General features: G+C 40.0%; 2 protein-coding genes across 2 annotated transcripts; one reads left to right on the forward strand and one right to left on the reverse strand.

The window, feature by feature from the left end:
* Positions 1-361: 361 nt before the first annotated feature.
* LOC108413610 lies at positions 362-10,824 on the reverse strand. Its single transcript, XM_017686218.2, has 5 exons — positions 10,693-10,824; positions 6,534-6,890; positions 3,875-3,988; positions 1,847-1,899; positions 362-735 (listed from the first exon to the last, which is right to left on the reverse strand). Exons 1-5 carry the CDS (start codon positions 10,727-10,729, stop codon positions 610-612), a joined length of 687 nt encoding a protein of 228 aa, XP_017541707.1. The 5' UTR covers positions 10,730-10,824; the 3' UTR covers positions 362-609.
* A 375-nt stretch (positions 10,825-11,199) lies between these two features.
* On the forward strand, positions 11,200-21,340 carry lgals17 (galectin 17). The gene is made up of 7 exons (XM_037542975.1): positions 11,200-11,364; positions 14,379-14,425; positions 14,939-15,289; positions 16,476-16,751; positions 17,019-17,069; positions 18,319-18,392; positions 18,434-21,340. Exons 1-7 carry the CDS (start codon positions 11,339-11,341, stop codon positions 18,449-18,451), a joined length of 843 nt encoding a protein of 280 aa, XP_037398872.1. The 5' UTR covers positions 11,200-11,338; the 3' UTR covers positions 18,452-21,340.
* The last annotated feature ends 3,217 nt before the right edge of the window (positions 21,341-24,557 follow it).

Here is a 24,557-nt window from a genome sequence, read left to right on the forward strand (position 1 = left end):
TTTCAAACGCTCAGCGTGTTTTTTTCTGACCTTTCAACTTTATTTTTAACCTATTTTATTTTGATCAGCTTACGGAGAAAACTTATGGAAATAAAAACAGTGTAATAAATTGCAATATGATACAAATAAAGACTTCTGTAATCTTGTTGAAGAAGAACCGGCTTCTGTAGGAGCTTATATAGTACTGCTTAATGAAGACATATTGCTGCAGAGGTGTCAAATTCAGGTCCAGAAAGTAAAAGTCCTTCCCAGGATTTTGTTCCAACGGGCTGGCTTCTCTAGTTAGATCACACCACCAGCAGAGCTGTCCAGCCTGTTGGAACAAAATCCTGGGAAGGATTTTTACTTTCTGAACCTGGATTTGACACCTCTGCTCATGGAACAAAACCTTGAATCTCCAGAAAAAGTAACTTTACAGGGGAAGGAAGAAACATTTCTAACTTTCACTGGAAGTGGATGTCAACAAATTTCTATTCATCTGTTCATTGTGAAATTTTGACAAAGAACAACTTTTCAAATTATGCGAGAAAATAAAAAAGGCAAAAACGGAGATACAAAGTTTTTCTCTGACAGAGACGATGCACTCTGACAGACAGATGGGTGTTCGGCTTAAACTCCACGATCGGTGGGGATCTTTTTGGCAACCACGTCGTAGATCACGTGGTCAGCAGGTGCTGGCTGCCTCTCCTGGGTCTGTGCGGTGTGTCTGAGACTTGCGTAATGCAGATCCGCCGCCTACAACGGCAGAAACAGGCAGCAGGAATCAGACAACAGGAAACAGAGTCTGTAAGACTCCAGCATAGAAACACAAGGGTGGGGAACTGAAGGCAGGAGTTCAGCACAGTTTGGTGATCTCCCTGCTCTAGTACACCAACTAAACCTGTTAGTTAACTGAAGAGTTGAATCAGGTGTGCTTAAGCAGGAAAGTCACCCAACTGGCAGAAATCCTGCTCTCCAAGACTGAAGATCCCCTGATTTAGAGGCAATGAACTTTACTTTGTGAAGACAACAGCAGGTCATCACACATTACTTTCAACAAAGCCCTGCTGGTGACATCCTGTATCAATTAAAATAGTGCGTGGCCATGACTTACTAAGGTATGGGAATGAGATAATGAAGTTGTGGCCACAACTTGGTTGTGGCCATGCATTAGGATCTCATTGCCACACATTAATACCACATATTGATTTCATTTCACCAGCAGGGCTCCACAACCTTCAGACAAAGTGGAGGTGTGAAATTGCACTAACCCCATCAACCTCCACTCAAAACCTAAACCTAACCCTCAGCCTGATCCTAAGAGCAACCATTAGCCTGAACCTAAGCACGGCCCACCACCTGGTCCTAAGCCTAACCCATAGCCCAATCTTAAAGCTAACCCCCAAACTGGTCCTAAACTTAACCCTTGGCCTGGTCCTAAGCCTAACCCTTTACATAATCGTAAACCTAACCCCCAGCCTGGTGATACACCTAACCTTTAGAATGATCCTGAGCCCAACCCTGGTCCTAAGCCTAGCCCTCAGCCTAAACTGAAAACTTTACCCTCAAACTTAACCCCTTAGCCTGGTCCTAAACCTTATGTTCAGCCTAGTCCTAAACCTAACCCTGGTACTAATCCTAACCCAAATACTGTTGAGAATCAACTTTGCACAGATAGTTTGTTAATAATTTCATAATGTATAGATAATCTCTTGGGGGGTCCAAATACAGTGAGACAGAACTGGCTAATGAACAGCAGCTTGTGCTGCCTTTCAGTTGTTATTAGCAACCTTTCTGCAAAGTGTCCCATGAAGACAATGACATTACAAGGTTAAACTATAGTGTAGGTGTATTGACATCACGCTACCTTCAGGTTGGAGTTCTGTTTCACACAGTTCATACAGAAGAGCGATGCGAGGCCTAAAGGACAGAGGAATTATATTTAACATTCAGTTCACTTCAAATCAGCTCAGTTCAGTCATCACATCACCACTGTGGGAACAAACCCTTGAATCAGACGGACCAAAAGAGAAATGAGGCACATAAAATCTTGTTGCATTTCAATTTGCGTTGAAAGTTAAGGATGTTCCATGCTTCTTGTTTAAAGAGTGGTACTTTTATTGGACAAGTTTTGCCCACTAAAAAGTGTCCTATAGTCCTTTAAATTAAAATGTGATTCTTTTGGGAATCATGGACACCAAGCTAAAGAGGAGATGGACCATGTGGCTTATTATCAGTGCACAGTTCCAAAGCCAGTGTTCACGTTGGTTTAGTGGGGCATTAGTGTACATGGCATGGGTGACTTGCTTATCTGTGAAGGCTCCATTAAAGCTGAATGATATATACATGTTTTAACAACATCTGCTGCCATCTAGACGACGTCTTTTTCAGGGAAGGCCTTGATTATTTCAGCAAGACGATGCCAAACCACATTCTACACATATTCCAGCAGCACTGCTCTGTGTTAAAAGAGTCTGGGTGCTAAACTGACCAGCCTGCAGTTCAGACCGGTCACCACTGATAACATTTGGCACATTATGAAATAAAAAACATGACAAATGAGCCCCTGAAACTGCTGATCAACTGAAATCCTGTATCGAACAAGAACAGAAAACATTCCACTTTCAGAACTACAGCAGCGTCTTCTCAGTTCCCAAACACTCACAGAGTGCTGCTAAAAGAAGAGATGATGGTCGTAAACAGGCCCTCGTCCCAACTTTTTTGGAATGTATTGCTGGCATCAAATTCAAAATGAGTGAATATTTTGCAAAAAATTATTCAATTTCTCCATTTCAACATTTGATTTGTTGTCTTTGTAGCATTTTTTGTGCTATACAGGATTTGCACATCATAGTGCTTTTTTTTTACATTTTGCACAGCATCTCAACTTTTTTGGAAACAAGGTTGTAGTTTATCATTCATCAGCTAGTCAGCTAGTCATCTCGAAATAAGATTTAATGCAAAATTATGTTTTTGTTCATTCTAATTTAATTTAATTTAATAAAATCTTAATATGTTTCTTTTTAAAGGTATTTATTTTAATTAAATGTTGGAATTAAAAACAAAAAAAAACAGGCACCCTCTGTCAGTATGGTTACTTTTAAGATTAGGGTTAGGACTAGGGTCAGGGGGTTAGGATTAGGGTAAAGATTAGGGTTTAGGAGGTGCCTCCTTTGTCAGTATTAATGGCACACTCCTCCTGAAATCCTGACACAGTACATCACATTCACACATATCTGCTTTACTATGCTGTCAAAAACATTTCAACAACTGTAACACATCTGCTAAAATTAAATGGAAATAGTTGATGGAGCTTGAAGTGTTTCTATCACATTTTACAAGGCAGTGGAAACAAGCAGTTGCTGCTATTAAACAAATATTGTAGACCGTTTCTTCGCATTGCTTGCATGTTTAAGTTGCTGCTAGAAACTTCAGGGTGAATGCGTTGAGGTTTTTGTCTCTCCTGCACCAAACCAAGAAAACCACAGTGGGCACAGATGGCAATAAGATTTCTTTACTGGTGGGCACAAGGAGGGTGAAACACTTGGTATTTTTCAACCTCAAAGCAGGAAAAGCTTATTTTACAACACTGCCAAAAAACTGAGGCAATTTTTCAAAATAATGTATTCAAAAAGCCGATGAACAACAGTTCTGAATGCACTTAAATGCTACTTTTCTACTACTTTTTACTAATTTTCATCCAAATCTCAAATGCAGAGAAAATATTGGAAAAATAAAACATAAAATATAAAACGTCCCATAACTTTTGCACAGGCCACACTTTATGTTTCATTTCCCATCACCCCCCACCCCCCCCCAAGCCCCCAACAACAAGCTTTCACACCACATCTCAGTGGTCTGGCTGAACCTGAGCCCTCGTTCTCTGAAACCTCACCGAGTCTGTATAACAGCCCACTGACGCAAACCAGGAGCGCCAGAGTGAAGACGCAGGCAGAGGCGATGAGCAGCTTCCTGCAGAGTCCGGTTCCTGTCACAGTTCTCTCTGCACCTGAAACACAAACCACACCGAGGAGTGACCACAGGGCAGGCTGTAGACCTGAAAGCTGCGCATCCTGTGGCTGGAAACTGTTAAAGAGTTTAACAACCACAGCTTTTCAGTGAAATCAGTAAACAGGCACAACACAGGGTTTAACGAGGAAACCAGGGCCCTGCAGTGTGAGTAACTTTCGCTATGAGCCTGAGATGTTCCACCACAGTTACCAATAAACAGAACCTGCCGGTGGTCTTCAGACTGGGGTCTGCCTGTTTCTCATGAAGAGAATTTCCACAGATTCCACCAAAATGTCTACATAATTAAACGTTAAAACTCATTTAGAGTGGTTTGGTGTGAAACGTTCCGTTCGAGAGAACCTTTCTTTTCTTTGGGGACTATTTGGCCTCACGACACCCTGCATGTATCCCTCCACCATGAATAGAGTTTAAAAAAACGCTTCAGGCCAAAATCTTCCCCAAACTATCAGACATCAGGCAGTGAATTCATTTATTCAGAGCTTTGAATAAGAGGTGGGCGTCTGGTTCCTATCACCACCGCTGTGAAAAGTTCTGGCTCTAGAACAGAGGATATCACACCAAACCACTCTGAACGACTCTGTTTACATCTTAACCATCTAATTATACAATTTTATCAATCAAGGTGGAACTTTACATTATGCGGAGGTTCTTCAAGTATTAAAAAGGTTCTTCCCTCTTACACAACTCGTTTTGTTTTTCTATACTCTTAAAAAAAGGAGGTTCGTCAAGGGTTCTTGAAAGAAGGGTAATGAAAATGGTTCTATATATTGAACCATGAACACTCTTTGTATGACTAAAGTGTTCTTTGCTGGTGAAACGGTTCTTCAGATTGATGGAGAATGTTTTGTTTAAGTTCTATATAGAACCTTTTTGAAAAGGGTTTGAAAAGCACCCAGAAAGGGTTCTTCTATTGTTGCGGCATCAAGCTTGTAACAGTAGAGTGTTTGCAGTGTTATATAGAACCCTATACCCTATATTCTCCATCAATCTGAATAACCATTTCGCCATGAAAGGAACGCATTAGTCATGGAAGGGGTTCTTTGAGGGTGTATGGTTCTATGTAGAATGACTACACTGCTCCAAAAGCTTTCTTGTTTCCTTTTGGGGTCTTTGTGAGAGTGAATCAGCCAGGGTCCTGGTGCTGATTGGTTGGAGCTGATTGTTTATGTAGGGCTGTGGTTGTTTTGTGATGCCGATGTAAAGGAAACTATGGGTAATTCCACTGTGTTCCACTGAGTCACTCCCCTGTTAAACATCCTTCACTCATTCACTCATTCACCCATTAATACAGACTGTTAATAATCTCTGTCGCACTATTAGTATGAGAAGAAAATGGATAGAGATGTATGCAAAGGGTCAGGTGCCCTGGTCAAAATTATGTCTGGATGATATTAACATATTAAAAATAAAATATTGAATTAAACACATTGAAATGTGATTTTAACTTTCTGAAAAATATTCTGAATTTAACTTACTTGAAAGAATTCTGAATTTCCCATCCTGACAACAACACTGAATTTAACATACTGAAAAAGTTTCATTTAAGATGTTGAAAAAATACTGAATTTAACATACTAAAAAAATACTGAATTTAACATACTAAAAAAATACTGAATTTAACTTACTGAAAAAGCTGAATTTAACATGCTGAAAAATACTTAATTTAACATTTAGAAAAAAAACTGAATTTAACATACTGAAAAATGCTGAATTTAACATACTGATAAAAGATACTGAAGTTAACATACTGAAAAAATAAAACATAAAATATGGTCTGTGCAAACTCATAGCACATCCATATATCATTTTTCCCAATATGTTTCCCGCAGTATAAATATCTCTAGTCTAGAATCAGTGTTTCAGTAGTAATTAGTTAATAAACTAACCAGAAGGTTTCACCACACCAGAATAGGTCTAGGTCAGTGGCTGTAAATCTCCCTGCACTACTGCCGTTATCACTTCTAATATGAACAATGCATTTCAATGTGATTTATAAGGGTTTCATAAAAGAACAAAAAGGATAATCACTGATTCATGAGAAGAGTAACAAATGAAGAAAACCAAACTAAAGAAAGTGCTTAGAATAAATAAAAAAAAATCACACTTCTGCAATATTTGTTAAAAATAGAAACTGGACCCACTTGGACTCAAATGGGAATCAGTGGACTTTCTAGTTCTAGTTCATAATCTACCTGCTTGGTACTATCATAACTGTGATCAACCATTTATTATGCTTTGTGCTTTTTCATGTCACTCTAAAGCATTGAGTTTGGTTACTTTCCTTAGCTTTCTAGGATGCATAGCCCCCGATAAACTTCAGAATAGCATATATTTCACATTCCATCTACTTCAAAATCCATCCTAAACGATATTTTCCGGCTCTAACACTCAGGATTTTGTCCATCAAGTAGTTATCCAGCCCCTTGGGAGCTGAGTCTAGCTGTTGAAGCAATGCACAGAGCCACACATGATTCTAATTATTCCATTTAAACATCAATTCTAGGTGCCTGAACGTCTCTTACCTGGAAAAGTCAGGAGGATGGCCTTTCCGAAGGTCATATGTTGTCCGCTGGTTTGACCACCGCAGTAATAGAGTCCAGCATCAGACTGTTCAACAGCCCCGATATGCAGACTCACAGAGTCGTTTGGACGCTCTGCGAATGACCAGAAGTGGCTGCTGTTTTGATTATAATTCTCAAACATATCCATCTGTGCTTTCGCGCTCCTGACCGATATAATCAGTTTCAGCTGGTTGTCACTCTGATGATACCAGGCCATGTGAGGGCTGGCAGGAACGTTGCAGGGCAATGTGGCATTTTCTCCAGGGTGGACAGTCAGAGTCTCAGCAGATGAAGAGCTCCAGCATGTTCTGGAGAGGCCTGTGGAGGAGCATCAGATGACCACTGTTCAGATATTTAAGGGCTCGTTATGTTTTAAGGCTAGGTGTTTTTTCATGGTCAGCTTGCTCATTGCTCATTAGCTGCTTCTGGACAATATAGGAAGGTTATTCCATACTAACTGACCATATCTTGGAGCAGGGGTGTAAAAAGGCTGGGAGGCATTTGAACCTGGTTCTGGGAGTAAAAGTCAGGATGGACGGTGTTCTGGCTTTAATTTCCATAATCTCAGTAACTGTATTTAAATGTATGGAAAACTGTATTTAAATGTATGGAAGATCATGTATAGTTGTTGTTAACCAAGTTTCACGTGGATGTGTAGTCTAATGTTATTCATATTTTGTTGAATTATGTGTTTTTTGTTGGAAATGTCAGTCAGTGAGCTCAGTTTAAAATGTCCATTATAAATCTGCGTGTCAGATGAGGCGACTCAAGTGGAAGGCAGTGACTGATACTGAGCTGAACTGACTGCTATAAACCAATTCGGTGCTGATTTCTAACATTCAAAGGGCCAGACTTTCCCTAACTGTTCTTTTCCTGCTCTCTGTAGAACGGGTACATATTATTTAAGAATTTTTTCTTTGAACTGAGGTTTAAGCTGTAATTAAACTGTTGTGTGAATTCCTGGTGTTAAATCAAAGCATTGGTGATAAAGTCTGTGGTGAGAATGCTGAATTTAACTTACTGGAAAAGTGCTGAATTTAACTTACTGAAAAAGCTGAAAAAATACTGCTAAAAAAAGTACTGAAATTACCATACTGAAAAAAAAAACAGAATTTAACATACTGAAAAAACTGAATGTAACATACTGAAAAAGTACTGAATTTACCATACTGATAAAAATACTGAATGTAACATACTGAAAAATTACTGAATTTACCATACTGATAAAAAAACTGAATTTAGCATACTGAAAAAAATACTGAATTTAACATACTGAAAAAGTACTGAATTTAGCAAACTGAAAAAATACTGAATTTAACATACAGAAAAAAAACTGAATTTACCATACTGATAAAAATACTGAATTTACCATACTAAAAAAAAAAAACTGAATTTAACATACTGATAAAAATACTGAATTTAACATACTGAAAAAGTACTGAATTTAACATACTGAAAAAGTACTGAATTTAGCATACTGAAAACATACTGAATTTAACATACTGAAAAAGTACTGAATTTACCACAATGAAAAGAAATACTGAATTTACCATACTGAAAAAGTACTGAATTGACCATACTGAAACATATACTGAATTTAACATACTGAAAAAGTACTAAATTGACGATTCTGAAAAAAATACTGAATTTAACATACAGAAAATGTACTGAATTTAACATACTGATAAAAACACTGAATTTAGCACACTGAAAAAATACTGAATTTAACATACTGAAAAAGTACTGAATTTACCATAATGAAAAAAATACTAAATTTACCATACTGAAAAAATACTGAATTTAACATGCTGAAAAACACTGAAAATACCCAGGCTGGATAGAGAGCTTTATAAGTCAAAAGACTGTTGGTCTTTGAGTGGTTTTGTTTTTTCAGCTTTGGGAGAAAAGCCCACAGAGGTCCCCGCGTGAGAAAGCTTCTAAGACAAAAACATTCAAGCTTTTTAGACTAAAGCAATTATTGGTTAATTATAAAAACCTCTGAATGGAACAGTTATTTTTAATGTGAACTGCAATGTAAGCATTCGGCAGAAACAGGGATTTTAGAAAATTATAAAAAAAAATCACAGCATACAAACATTCATCATTTTTCTTTGGTTAATATTTCACTTTAATCTTGCTGGTTTAACAGGTTAATATACTGGAGGGTGTAACTTGAACATGACTGGCTCTACATACTATGTACTGTTAAACAAGTGAACACTTCATTTCAGTACAGAATATTTTAAGCCACACCAGATGATCCAAAATGTTGAAATTGTTTCACCACCAAAAGTTCTTTTTTGGGGCTTTTGGATTTCATATAATTTTCAAAAATAGACTGGGTGGTTCTAGAAAGAACTAAGAATGCTCAAATAGAACCCTTTGCTTGAGGTGTTGCAAACAGGGTTCCTTGCATCGTGAAAGGGTTGCAAAAATAACCTACTGCAAAAATGATTAAAAATAACCTGCTTCAAACGTTCCACCATAGTACCAGTTCCCAAGAAAGCAACCATCACAGGACTGAATGACTATAGACCCGTTGCATTGACCTCTGTAGTCATGAAATCCTTTGAGAGATTGGTGCTCTCCCATCTGAAGAACATCACAGATCCCTGCTAGACCCCCTGCATACCGGGCAAACAGGTTTGTGGATGACGCAGTGAACATGGGACTCCAGCTTATTCTTCAACAGCTTGAACACTCAGGAACATATGCAAACATTTTGTTCTTGGACTCCAGCTCAGCCTTTAATACGGTCACCCCAGAATAGCTACACAACAAACTACTCCAACTCAGCGTGCCAAGCCCACCTGCCAGTGGATCACCAACTTCCTCACTGGCAGAGAGCAGCAGGTGAGGTTGGGAACGTTCACCTCAAACACCCAGACCATCAGTACAGGTGCTCCACAGGGCTGCTCTCACCATTGCTCTTCTCTTCCACTGTACCCCCTTTATCTGCTGCTAGAAGGGTTCTCTCAGTGCTCATGGTCCATTTGCTTTACTAAAGAACCCTTAAAGAACCATCTTATAGCATGTAGATAAGAACAGCGTCACCAACGTATTTGGATTCACAGGCACAAAATACTGATCCAGTGTTTAAACGTTTCAATGATCTTTGAATAGGTTTACAGAATGTAAAACGTTGATGTTGTTATTCTTATTATTAGGTTTCCAATGAAGGTAAAAAGAATGAATTAATATTCAAATTAATATTAAAGCTGAAATTAATCACTGGATTAAGCAATTTGCCAGTAAGCAAAACATCAACCAAGCAGTCAGTAAAGTAGCCTAATTGATCTAAATACTCTCTCAATTGAATAGCTTAATTAATCAATCAATCTGTCAACAAAACAGTTAATGAAGCAATCAACTAGCTTAATTAACCAAATAAAGAATCAATGAAATAACTCACTTCCTCACTCGCTCACTCCCTCACTCACTCGCTCACTCCATCACTCCCTCACTCGCTCACTCACTCCTTCACTCACACATGCACTCCCTCGCTCACTCCCTCACTCACTCACTCCCTCGCTCACTCACTCCTTCACTCACACATGCACTCCCTCGCTCACTCCCTCACTCACTCCCTCGCTCACTCACTCCCTCGCTCGCTCACTCCCTCACTTGCTCGCTCACTCACTCCCTCATTCACTCACTCACTGCCTCACTCACACATGCACTCCCTCGCTCACTCGCTCACTCCCTCGCTCGCTCACTCCCTCACCTGCTCGCTCACTCCGTCACTCGCTCACTCCCTCTCTCGTTCACTCACTCCCTCACTCACACACTCACTCCCTCACTCACACACTCACTCCCTCACTCACTCACTCCTTCGCTCACTCACTCCCTCACTCGCTCGCTCACTCCGTCACTCCCTCACTTGCTCGCTCACTCACTCACACACTCACTCGCTCCCTCACTCGCTCGTTTGCTCACTCCCTCACTAACACACTCCCTCCCTCACACATTCACTCCCTCTCGCTCCCTCGCTCACTCACTCCCTCACTCACTCACTCACTCACTCACTCACTCAGCTCTGTAATAAGTCTGTCGTTCATATTTCATCTGAGTTCACCTGTACAGACTCTGAATATCAGAAATATCAGATAATCATACTCACTGAGTAACAGCAGCAGAGGGTGAATACACCTGCACATCCCTCAGCAGGACTGTGTCTGTGTGATCTTACTGTGTATCTCTCTCTCTATCTCTCCCTCTGTGTGTGTGTGTGGGTGTGTGTGTTCTTACTGTGTATCTCTCTCTCTCTCTCTCTCTCTCTCTCTCTATCTCTCCCTCTGTGTGTGTGTGGGTGTGTGTGTTCTTACTGTGTATCTCTCTCTCTCTCTCTCTCTCTCTCTCTCTCTCTCTCTCTCTCTCTATCTCTCCCTCTGTGTGTGTGTGGGTGTGTGTGTTCTTACTGTGTATCTCTCTCTCTCTCTCTCTCTCTCTCTCTATCTCTCCCTCTGTGTGTGTGTGGGTGTGTGTGTTCTTACTGTGTATCTCTCTCTCTCTCTCTCTCTCTATCTCTCCCTCTGTGTGTGTGTGTGTGTGGGTGTGTGTTCTTACTGTGTCACTCGCTGTCTCCTGTTTCAGATTACGGTGCAGAAGTGGCTTTAACCCGACGTCACTCTGTGAGTTTCGTTTTTGGAGAAGTGAGCGCACGCACTGTATATCAGAGAGATGCAGCTCGCGCTCCTTCACTCACACCTCAGCACTCACAGCGCGCGCTCACAGCTCTGCTCAGACGCCCCCTCAGACTCCTGACCATGGAGACCAGGAGCACCAGCAGCTGGTAAGAACTGACTTACAGGAGACATTCATATAATACTCATCCAAATAATAATCATTCATATCATAATGATTAATGTAATAATCATTAATATAATAATCATTGATTAGCTATGATACAGACTTCTTAGCCCAACTTAGACTATCTATGTCTCTCTCATACACACACACACACACACACACACACACATATATATATATATATATATATATATACATGTATATATATATATTTTTTTTTTAATCATGCATGAATAATCTACACCTGCACATCTCGTTAAATAATTTATTCAGCGATATCAGCTCAAATGCATGCAAATCAACGTGCACATCCCCCGGTTTCATTGCAGCTTTTACTAATATATTAAATGATTATTTATTTATTTCACTCGAGCTGCTTTGCGGTGGATCTGCACCCATAAACGCTTCATTATAAGCGGACAGTTGGGGTAAGGCAGCTGCGCCTGTAATGCACCTTTCGGCCGCTTAGTTAAGTTTCGTTTCTGCAACAGAGTAACAACAGTGCAGCAGAGCGGCGCTTGTTTTGGTTTCTTTTTCCCTATAATCCAACCTATAATTGGTTAGTTGATGATATTCGACCAATCAACGCTGGTAGAAGGGGCGTGGCTTGATTCTGACGGCCAATCCACCTCACAGCAGGCGGGTTTTGCCCCGAATACGGGTGGGAAATGAAACGAAGCGTTTATTAGGAACCTGAAAGTGAGCAGTGCAGCTGAATCTCCCTGCGGCGGCTCCGCGGTGAGCTGCACGCATGAGCCGCGCGCCTGCCTCCACCGGCTTTAAAAGGGTTCTCTCAGTGTGTCCACTCCTGCTGTGCCTTCTGCCCTGAACATTTCAGAGCTTCTCCTGCTCCGACACTCCCTCCTGATTAACCTCTCAGCTCAGTGTGGCTGCGATGGAGACAACACTAAAGCATGCAGCGCAGTGAGGACACGGGCCCAGCACTGGGAAACTGGGTGATTCCTTTTGGTTGGAGAGCCATTCAGCCTCTCTTACTCTTAAACCTCTAGCGTTTTAAATCCTTTTCCATTAAATCTGGGAACGCATGCATTAAACCACTCAGTAACCTGCTAACCCGTCTCAGGGACAGTCTCATTTTTACAGGGTAGATTTGCTTGATTAGGTCCACATTTTGGCAAATACACTGTTAGTAATGAAGGTTCAGTGTAAATGTTCCCTCAAAGGTTCTCCAGTGGGTTTAAGGTCTGCTTGTGAAGCTTAAATCAGCTTCTCCAGGTCAAAAGTTGATATTTGTTCCTTTGCATAACCAAATGTTTTAAAACAGAGCAGTAGAATAAAAGTCTGGAGGCGAGGCAGGGGCTGTGGAGTCAGTGCAGCTTAGAACAGATCATCTCAGTGTATTATGGTTCAGTTATGTTCCCTGACTGAAGGTACTGCGATGGAGCCTCGAGGATCTCAACCCCAGTGACAAGACATTTTTCCTGAGAATGGACATGCTGACTAGCATCCATGCCCCAGATAGAAAACACATATCGGCCTGCTTGACAAAGTCGGCGCTCCACTGACTGTGTGCCACTGTTGGTCCATCCTTGGACCACCCAGACTACTGTCCTGCACACAAAGTCCCCTCAAACAGATTTTCAATACACACAGACTTTTATTTTGGAAAATAACAATTATTACAAACAGCTTAGAGTAAAAATGCCTGAAGTAAAACAATGTTGAACCTGTCGCTGATGCTGTGTTATATTACATTTTTTTTACTAAACTAATTTACAAAGGATGACGAGCGATAAAGAAAGGAAGGGAAATCAGTAAATTGGGCTGTGAGTGAAAATAAGTGATGAAAATTGACAATTTGTCCGACACTCTGCTTAACTACCAGTGGGCCGCCCGGAAAACACTGTGTGAAAAGCCGGTGGGTCGCCAGCTTTGACTTCAGAGGGATGACAGTGATCACTTATTCTTTTGCCATCTTTGTGCTGATGTGGTGGGAACGTTAAACGTTCTTAAATGAATCATTTAGTTTCGATCTAAAATTTCAACAAAAGGGCCGAACATAAAACAGAGAACACCTACTTCTCTTCCCCTGATATTCATAACAGAAGTTCCTGTTGAACATGTGATTTTTGGAAGGTTCCGGATATTTCACAGCTGTGAATGTGTTCAGGCAACAGGACTGAGTGAATTTTGAGGGACTAAATGAACATTTTTCATAACCTGTAGTGGGTGACTTATGTCCCAGAACGTTTCAAGTGTGAGATGTTACATAGATTCACACACTAATGCAAGAAAATACTACATATTTCAGGGTAAGGAGCAGTAATAACGAGCTGGAACAGGTAAATAGAACATTTTGTAAGTACTGATTAGTGTTATGTGTCTTGATTGGTTGCTTATGGGTTGGTTGTGAAGCACTTTATCTGTGTTTGAAATGTCTTTTATTAGTTTTACTATGAGTTGGGACACAAATGTGGTAATGGAGAAGTATACTATGAATTGGGAGACATGTCACAGGGATAGAATTCGGTGTGTAATAGAACATGAAACAAAAACATGTAAAGAATTTCCACAGCAGAACAGAAACTGAAACTGAAACTGAAACTGGAGCTCACTGTGGTAGAACTGGGAAGTTAAAAGACATGACACAAGCAGTTAGAGGAAAGCGGTTTTGTTGATCTTATTTTAAAATATGAACATATAAAACAGTGAAAAGCTGAAGGTAGATTATTATGATTTGCATTTGTATTTCTTTCACATTAAGTGAATTATATGCTAATGATGTTTATGGATGTTTCTAGAGGTCAATAGGAACATCCAACAGTGATAAAGTAAGTAAATATAAAGACAGTAAATCATGCAGTAAATCATGTTCAGTCGAATCTGAACATATTCAAAATTAGGGGCCCTATTTTTGTACAGGCATAGTTTAGTGGTACAATGCCAGTATATTACCAATTTAGTTTGGTGCAAGCAAATTTTTCTTGATTTAGACCCTAAAAGTAGAAGTTTTAACGTAATCTTGGTCTTTCTCAGGATGTGTCTGTACCCCATCATGTGGCTCTGGCTCATCTCCTATGCTGGTGAGTCAACCTGCTCTGTATGTAGCCTGCACATTTACAGTTGTCCTGACTTGCTTGTAGTAAATATATGGCCCACAGAGTTCCTTTCAGCAGTGGTTCTCACTCCAGTTCTCAGGGACCCCAAACAATCCAGATTTCTTTGCTCCATCCAAACTCATGATGAGCCAAATCTAGACTGCCTGGGGTTCCTTAAGATCCAGTTTAAGGACCATTACTCTGTAGAACTCCAGTGGAATGTTTTAGTCCATCCATTTACCCAGCATAAGAACTGAGGTTTGTTAGACTCTATTCCTCTTTCTGGATCCTTTTTGGTAATAAAACTCCAAAGTAAAAGGAGGGAGCAGCAGTACAGCAGTCCAGGAGCAACAGAATGAAATTCAACCCAAATTCAAATCTACAATTTCAATTAGGTAAACTGGATGGAGCAAATATAGCTAGTTACTATCAATCTCAGCCTGTTAGCCTATCTAAATGTCTGATGTGGATTGTTAACTGTTCTTTTTCCTCCTACAGGCTCATCTCCAGTCTCCTCAGTTGTTCACACATGGTCAGGAGTTGGACTTCAGGCTATCCTGCCCTGTACATGGAAGTCACGTGTGGGAGCTTCATCCCAGTTACCGTACATCCAGTGGGAAACTGTGACCGACACCGTGTTTGAACGGATCGGAGAGCGGAGCTTTCAGGGTGAAGCCTTTAGGAATCGGGTGGATGTCCCCATGGAGATGCTAGAAGAAGGAAACTGCTCCCTGTTTTTCACAGATGTCCAGTTCGGTGACGCTGGTATTTATGAGAGCTATCTGGTGGTTGGTCAGACAAGGATCAAAAAAAGGATTTTCCTCCAGAGCGTCCAGCTTTTAGTGTTTGGTGAGGACTTGTTTTGTCTTATTTTAGGCGCAGGTCAATATGCACAATCATATACAAATGTTTGGGCCCCAGCAGAGGTCACCAATCCAGCTCCTGAAGATCTACCTTCTAACCTAATTATCAGAGTTGAAGCAGACTCAGCTATTCTTTGAATGCCAGTCCATCCAAAAACTATTGGTGCCAAATTAAGAAAGTTGTTGCTGGTCATTCAAGATATGGCAACCTAGTGAATCCCCCTCTATATTAATGTAAGGTATATAAGATATAAGGACATTGCTGACTGGTAAAATAAGACATTTGTACCTATAGCTATGTAGTACAAGCTGGATGTAGTTGAACATATGTACTAAAGTAATCATAGAGTTGCCACTATCCAGCCTCTCAGTGTCCAGAAAATGTAATATAGAGGTCTGGGTAGGCATTCAAATTGAAGCCTGAACCTGATCTGCAGCTGCAATTTTAGACACGACCCACTTAGGACTGACTGATACTACTTAATTTGACTGGTACCGCTAAGTTTGAGACCTGACCCAATCAGGCCCACCTGACCTGAGCAGGCATGACTAGTATTGCTAATGATAACTGATACAGATAAGAGACACATTTTGAGATCTGACCCCAACAGGCCCAGCAGGCATTGATAAATTTAACTGGTTCTATTAAATTTGAGACCTAAGTGGCGCAGGCCCAACTTGTACTGCTAAATATGACTTTTACTGATAAATTTGAGACCTAACTGGACCAGGTCGAGCTCATATTGATACATTTAACGGGCACAGCTAAATTAACACACTTTATCTGGACCAACTGGCAGACTGTGTAAAAAATTAAGGCTACTTACTTCACAGCTTTTTGAGTTACTTCTACCAGAACTCCTGTTCCCTCAACTTCAGTTCACTCAAAGAAGATATGAATTACGTTGGCTTGACCTAACCTTTATTTTGACTAGATCTCTAGTATAATATAATGGATGTTAAAAACTCTTTGGTGGGCCCAAACTCTCCATCTTCATATCTGATATCTAAATACCTTACGTATTAGTTTTATAACAATTACTGGTTAAATAATGTTGAGATTAAGAACTCTGTACTAAGCCTGGCATTCAAGCAGTTAAACAGTAAGAGTACCAGCCTTTCAGGTCATCTGTTGTAACTGAGGTAAATTCATCCTCCTTCTCTCTGCACAGATCATAAGCTTAGGTCTTCAGTGGAGAGTGGAAAAGACCTGTACTTGGAAACATACACGAGCCATGCTGAGACGCTGGTGTTCGAGAGCAGCGAGGGCTATGGGTGGATCGAGTTGTGGCAGCGAAGTAAAGAGAGAAACAAGAATGGTACATCCCGAGTGGAGGAGGTCGAGGGGAAGCTGGTGGTCAGGAGCGTCAGCGCCAGTGACAGCGGGATCTACAAGGTGCTGGATGCTGATGGGCTAGCACTGAGCACAGTGAGGGTCTCAGTCACAGGTAAAGCCTTAGAGAATATTGTACGTATTGCATTGTAAGACGAATTATCATAAGGTGGTAGACTTCAATTTGAACCACTTCTCAAGTTGTTAGGCCTTATCAAAGAAATATACTGCAATATGTTGCAACTCTAAATCGAATTGCAATAATTTTGCAGTACATTACTGTATACAAAGGTTCTGATTTACATTTAATTAAAATTGAAGCATTTTGTCAACTTTAACTTAACTAGAATCTCTATTTTTAAGTATTTCTTTTTTTTTGTAGATCCTGCCCCAACCAAAGCAACAGTTGTGTTTGAAAAGCAGAGCACTTTCAGTAAGTAACAGTATAAAAGTAGATAAAATCTACACATCTTCAAAATAGTCACATTTCTACTACTCATACACGAAGTTATATAATAATTGTTCAGGTACAAAAACAATGTTGCTGCTTATCACTATGAAATAATGTCAAAAACATATTTTCCACTGTTGCACAAACATTTTTAATCACCATAAGCTTTTTATATCACCAATCCTGTCATGTTCCAGAAGGATTTTAAAAGAAAACTAAACACTCACCACAGAAACAGCCCAAAATGTTTGGTTCCATTCACTTACATTACAATTGTATATACAATTACTGTATAGCTTTAGGGTAACAAAAGGTCATCATTTAGGGACGCCTGTCTCGGGCGGTTTTTATACAGAGCCAAAGCCCAGTTTAGGGATTTCACAGATCTACCACTCTTTAATTAAGATCTGAATGAGGAAATCTAGAGCTGGAGAACTATGAACTCTGCAGCACTAAGGCTCTTCATGAGGCTCTCAGTTTCATTAATGTAAACATGGTTTCCAGAATCCGCTGTTCCAGTTTCCGCTGAACATCTTACAAAGCCAGTTTATGTTTTTAATTAAAATTTTTTATGGTCTCCTCTGTGAACCTCCAAAGTTCCTTTGTATTATTGAAACTTTTAATCTGTTAGTCCAAGTGTTGCTACCAGGTAGCCTGAACTGAACTAACAATGAGTACATTTACATGAACTTAATAATCCAATTACTCCAGAAAATCAGACTTTGTCAGTACTCCAATCAACTCATTTACATGCGCTTGAGTAGTCTGATAATGGGGAAACTCCAGGTCGACATGAGTCAGACAGTAATCAGATTTCTGCTTTACAACCAGCCGATAAACTCACAGAAGATGAGACGTAAATGTAAAACTCACACTTCATCCTGCAGCATCGCGCCACTTTACCTGAAAATATGAACGTGCATCATCTAGAAGCTGAAGAACATTGAAATCTTTCATTTTGTCGAGCATGTATTTGGTTTCTTTTTGATTTCTCAGTCTGAGCATGTGTGAAAACTGATGGCGGTACCGGAAATTAGTGAGCAAAGGCTAGAAAAGTTTAGAAATTAAATCATTATCTATAGTTCATTGTTTATAGGTCCAGGTCCAAATAGGACAGTATCCGGGTCTGGACTCGGACCACGGTCTGCCTATTTGTGACCTCTGGACTACAGTATGAAGAATGTTTAAGTCCTTCATCTCTCTCTCTCTCTCTCTCTCTATCTCTCTGTAGGCAGTGTCAGTCTGAACAGTCCATCTCTCTGTGTTACTGCTTCCCTGCTGCTCTCCGCTCTCATCCTGAATCTCCTCTGAGGCAGAGCTGCAGTCTCATTCGACTGATAATGCAGCTCTGCCTGGCCGTGTGACGGTGGGTGGAGCTGATCGACTGCTGATGAAAATCAGAACGAGTGGTTGAGGCAGTGGCTCAGTGGGACGGGGCTCCACGCCCTGAACCCCAGGGTTAGCGGTGCCAATACCAACTAAGGTACCAGGAGCATTGAGTAGTAGAGAGTCGCCGAGTCAAACGTCCACTGCCTTTGTGCTCTTGAGCAAAGCACGTAACCCTTATTTGCTCCAGGGGTCCCAATATGGACCCTGTCTAATCAAGCATGTGGCTAACTATCATACTAGCTTTTGTTTGGTTTCTGTGGGGTTTATTTCATGAAAAGCTGTAATTGTAGCATTTTCTTAAACATGTACCTGCTAGACCTGCACAGATGGTGAGTTACTGATGTTTGGGTGGTGGACCACTCAACCTAGCAATGATAACGACTGAAAACTCCAGCAGCACCGCTGTGCCTGATACACACAACCACCAGCTCAACATTTGCATTCTTTAACAGTAAATTAACTCAAATAAGTTCAAGTCAGCACTGGGGATGTGCATGGATACCCAGCTTACTGTGCCAATGTTTAAACTCTGAAGTCATTAGGCTGCCTCTTGAAAACCCTGAGAAAATATACAGGCCAACAATTCAGAGAAATGCTATTTTTTTGTTTTAACAAAACTCTAAAGTGTGCTCATATTTTTCAGCATAAAATGCTGAACTTGGCTGCTAAAACAGACGTGTGCATTATGAAGGAAACATTGTTAAAGACGTGACCGAGAAGGCAGAGCTAGCACAGCTGTATTGCTAACTACTGGCTGACAGCCAGGTCCAGAAATGAAAATACACGTTTCTGACAAACTAGCATGCCTACGCATCGTCCACCGAGGAGAAAAGTCCTAATATAGAAGAAAACAAGTCCTTACCAGCATCTAGCATTGTTAGCTGTACTAGCATTGGCTCATCTGAAGAGGCAGCCTCTGTTATGTATCCTTCATGAAGACCTACTGACTTCCCCCAGATATTTTCAAATCTCTTTCACGTTTTCACTCTTATGTCATTCAAATTTACCCTAAATTGAGTCTCAACTTGATTGGGACTTACCACTAAAGCCACTGATAGTATACGAACAAAACCAAGATTTGAATAAAACCGTCCATTTTCTGCCCTGTGTTATTATATTCTATTATATTATTTTATATTATATTATTATTATTTTATATTATTATTCTATTCTATTATTATATTATATTCTGCCCTGTGTTATTAAATTCTATTATATTTGATTATATTATTTTATATTATATTATTATTATTATTATATATTATTATTCTATTATATTATTCTATTATATTATATTCTGCCCTGTGTTACTTATATTCTTGGTTTTGCTAGTTATGCACAGTCATTACTGTATTACTACTCTCCTCTGTCTGCAGTGAAGAGTTTAATACGACTTCAAATAATGAGACTTTCATTACAGAACAAACTTCAGTCTGACAGACAGAGTGAAGCGCTACATGCAGTAAACGTGGTGTTTTAATCAAAGAGGCAAAGCAACTTGAACCTGTTGCCTAGTTTGGATAGCAAGTATGCTAGCTAGCACAGTAGCTTGTTTAGCGGATGTCAGCTAATCTAGCTGAAGCTTTATTAAGTGACCGATCACGTTCCTTTTACATTTACTAAAACACCCTGACAGCAAGAGGATAGTAGACCCCTGTTGGCCCGCTGATGGCAAAGCTGGCGGTGCGCTGTTTGGTGTTTTCTGGATGGCCCACCAATGTTTAAGCAGAGTAATAGACAAAATCCCACTTATTTATTATTATCCCGCTCCTTTTCTACTCATAGTCCAATTTACTTTACCAGCTTTCTTATACATTGCACATTAGTTTAGCAGATTATTTTCATCAGTAAAATAGTGTCAGCAATGTTGTCTATAAAACCATTCAGATCATGTCTCTGTTTCAGGAGATTGAACTAGTTAGAGCTTGTAGGTAGGACAGTAATCTGGGTGGTCCGAGGGTGGACCAGCAGTGGCAAATAGCCCGCCGGCCTTATCAAGCCAGTGGGCCGATATATGCTCACTGTCTGCGAGCTTGATCTGCTACTGCGATAGCTAGATAGTATACTTGCTGTTCAAACCGTTTCAGGTTGTTTCTCTTTATACACTGCATTTCCTGTGTGTAGCACTTCAGTTCGGCCCTTCAGTCTTTTCCTGTAATGAAAAGCTGGTTATCTGAAGCTGATGGGTCTTCAGTAGAGGTATACTGTTGTACAAAGCAAAACCCAGAACAGCGTCATTTCATGCTACTGTCAGTTGGCTTGTGCTGGTCTTTTGCTGGTTTAGCTGGTTAACCAGTATGGTCATGCTGTGGTTGGCCAACAAACCAACTGCTACACTGATCTGTGCTGGTTTTCCTAGTCAGGGTGGCTGCAGTTGGTAACTAGATCAAACTACAGTTCTCAGTTAAAGAGACTCAGTTATTTCTGTATTTAGGTATTTAGTCTGTATTTAGTGTCTAATAAAAACTATGAGAAGAACTGTGGACAACATGCTGCACTCAGAGTGAAACAGTAGAGATTGCACAACCACAATATTATATCTGTTACAAGAGAAACTACATTCAGTTGATACCGTCTTATTGGACGTATAACTTACTAACATATCATAGTAACACTTTCACACAGTGCCATGCTACCTGCCACGTCAGGGTCACTGCAGTGCGGAGAACGGTCCACCACCCAAACATTTAAAATGTACAATTATGTAATTATCTCCAATAATCTCTTTTCAAGAGAATGTTAAATGTTAATTAAATTCTGTGTACGTTCTCTTTCTAATTATTATTATAGGATTATTATATGAATTGATTTACTGGTGTTTTATATTATTTATAAAATCTGCTAATAAATACAGCCCAATTACATGTTTGTCGTCAGTCAATCAACACATGGCTCCATTAGAAAAAAGAAGAAGATGAAGAAACAGAAATCTGTAATCTGAAGATCAGTTTCACCTGCTCACCAACAGGGGGCACCATGAGCTAAAATACACTACGAGATGGGAGAGCTAAAGCTGTGCTGTAGGGTCGTGGTCACCAGCCAGGCTCCTGCTCCGGGAGATCTGATGCATCTGATTACTGCTGTCAGAAGGCCTTGGTTATCCTAATTAACCTATTTTCACATGTTCCACTCCGGAGAACCGAGGAATTGCATTAATAGGCACACGACTTTAGAAGTAACTGATTTGCCTGACTGTTATACAGAGAGTGAAACTGAAAGTAAAGCAGGGCATGAAATGAATAAACAAAGAATAAACACCAGAAGATAAATAAAATGATTTATTTATTGCTACAAAATGTGTTACAGTGTATAATTATGAAAGATAAGTTAAAGAAGAATGAGATTAGAGTTTTTAAATGATGTAAATATGTTTAAAAATGCCCTTTGTACATGCACATACCCATCGGAACAAAGCCTCAATTTTTTGCCGTTTTTCAGGTTTTGACATATTTTGAAAATGCCTGTTAACCTTTACACTGTGTGTAAATTTCATGATGATTGGACCAAAAGAAAGGGCCCAAAAATGACTTGAAAAAAATTCTGGTTCCATTGACTTACATTGAAAGTGAAGTAGGTTTTTTCCTTCTCCTGAAAAGTTACCATGTTGGAAATAAACAGCGAAATAAATATATACATTAATTCAAATATATAAACTGATTAAAAGCTTGGCAGTGAGTGTGATATATCTTTTGATTTGATTTAAAGGAATGAGTTATTGATCAGATCAACCAGGTACTGGACGATAACTCCCATAAATACTGGGCTTCCTCGAGGAGACGTTTGTAGGTGGTGAAGCGAACGCATTGAGATACGTAACGTCTGGGCTCCTCGTCTTCAGTCATTTCCACTTATAGCAACAACTGCGTCAGTGTGAGGCAACGTACTTCAGAGGAAATGATGGACAAGTAAATTAATTTCAGCACATTTTTTACTGTAGTTCTCCAGGAGGAGCATTACTGACCACTACTAACAGAAGAACCCACTTTGGTTCCCTTAACCTTTTCAAACGCACTTGGTCGTGTTCTTCATAACGTTCATGTTCCATAAGCTCCATTCAGAAGCTGGGCGTCGTGTGAGGCTGTAGCTCTTCTCTCCAGTCTAATAGACGGTGACGTCATTTTAAACCCTTATAATAAAAGAAGCTGAACTCAGTTTGTTTTTCTACTGAAAGTCGACCCGTTTTTCCCCAAATCTGGGCTCTAAACTATAAACAGACCTGCGTCTCTTCAGGGATCTGCTCTGGAAACATCACTTTTAGAAAATAACACAAAGAGCGTCGGAGATTTTTGGCTTTCGGCAGTAAACTGGAAGGATATAGTGACATGTGTGATCATAAAAAAACTTGTTCTGTTCATTTGAGGGGAAAAAATAAATAAAAAAATAATAATAAAATGTAAAATAATCCAGTTTTGTTCTAACAAATCTGGGGCCTTGGTATCGTATATGCACAGACGAAGGATTCTTCTTTGGAATCGCTCCAACGGACACTCTTCACAGCTTCTTTGTTTTAAAGATAAAATCAAGATCCTTTACAGTCAGCGTATTTTTAGTGATGTGTGTTTCCTTGTCTTCCGTTCTTGGACTTCCCCTGTTCCTCTGAATACAAGTGTGGTTTGACACTTCAGTGCAAAAGGGGACTTTACAGCTGTATCTGTGAACCACTGGTTTGAAGCCCCAAATCATGTGTATTCCTTCATTTAAAAGACATTTTATACCATTCTACTTCATGGTTAAAACACAGTGGTCTCAACAGCAAGCTCTCAGAACCGGGACCATTACTTATTCCGCATTAAATCATTGATTACCAGCCGTGGATCATCGAAACAGCCACTGAGCATCAAAACTGAGATCGCTAGAACTGATTCAAACACTACCTGGTGTCAGAAGATGGTTAATGCTTTGTTATTAATGTGATTATTTAGAAGTTTCCCAGTGGCGTTGCAGTTAATAAGCGCTAACATAGCAGAGTTAAACGCTGTGTTCTAAAATCTTGGCAGAGAAAAGAAAATGAGGAAAAAAGTGCGACGGTCATTTTCCAGTTTTTTACATAATTTGAAAATGAATGTGGTGCCTTATATTTTGTGCAAATTTCATGATGATTGGACCTACAGAAATGACCCAAATCTTGGAAAGACGTCTGGTTCCATAGACTTACATTAAAAGTGGAGTATGTTTTTTCCTTCTCCTGTAAAGTTATAATTTTGAAGATATGAGGTTTTGTTCGGACACCAGCGTTATTTTAGCTCCCACAATTGCTATTAGCTAATAGCTAGTAATGTTTTACTAGGAAACAGCTGAGAGAGAAAGGCTGGTTAACGTTTCCGAACAGTTTCTCCTGCAGTCTGGATTTTTCCTCCTTAATGTTTAACTTCTGATTCTTATTTATTTGCCACAGTGAAATGCTCAGGCTGACCCGCTGACGATAAATATTAGATATGATGTAATCAGACAGTTGATATGCTATAAACCAGTGCTAGCTAAGTTCCTGTCAGCAGTCCTCACTGCCCACCTGCTTGGACTGTCAGTGGAAACTGAACAGTAGCTTTTCAACTAGTACTCTGCTTAACCACCAGTGGGCTGCCTGGAAAACGGAATTTTCAGCACCACATTGTTTTTTTCCCCCCCACTTTATTCAGATTGTTGTACGGAGCCCCGCTGGTGACAAGCTGTATAAATAAAAATAATGACTTAGTAAGGCGACTTAGTTTGCCCGACTTAGTAAGGCGTGGGAATGAGATGATTATGTCGTAGCCGCGACTTAGTAAAGTGTGGGAACGAGACCCTAATGCGTGGCCAGGAATTAGTAAGCTAGGATCTTACTAAGTCATGGCCACGCATTAGGATCTTGCTCCCACACGTTAAGTTGTGGGCACGCATTATATTTTATTTATACAGGATGTTACCAGCGGGGCTCTGTACTGTTGTCAGCACAATGGTGAATGCTTGCCATCGCTGGTCCGCCTTCGGACCACCCATATTACCGTCCTGCATGCAAGATTTAACTCATTTTTAATCCCAAGCAGATTTTAAATGCACACAGCCTCTGATCAGAAAAATTATCGAAGAAAAATATTACTGAGA

Source organism: Pygocentrus nattereri, chromosome 11 (assembly GCF_015220715.1).
Source record: "Pygocentrus nattereri isolate fPygNat1 chromosome 11, fPygNat1.pri, whole genome shotgun sequence".
Classification (NCBI taxonomy): domain Eukaryota; kingdom Metazoa; phylum Chordata; class Actinopteri; order Characiformes; family Serrasalmidae; genus Pygocentrus; species Pygocentrus nattereri.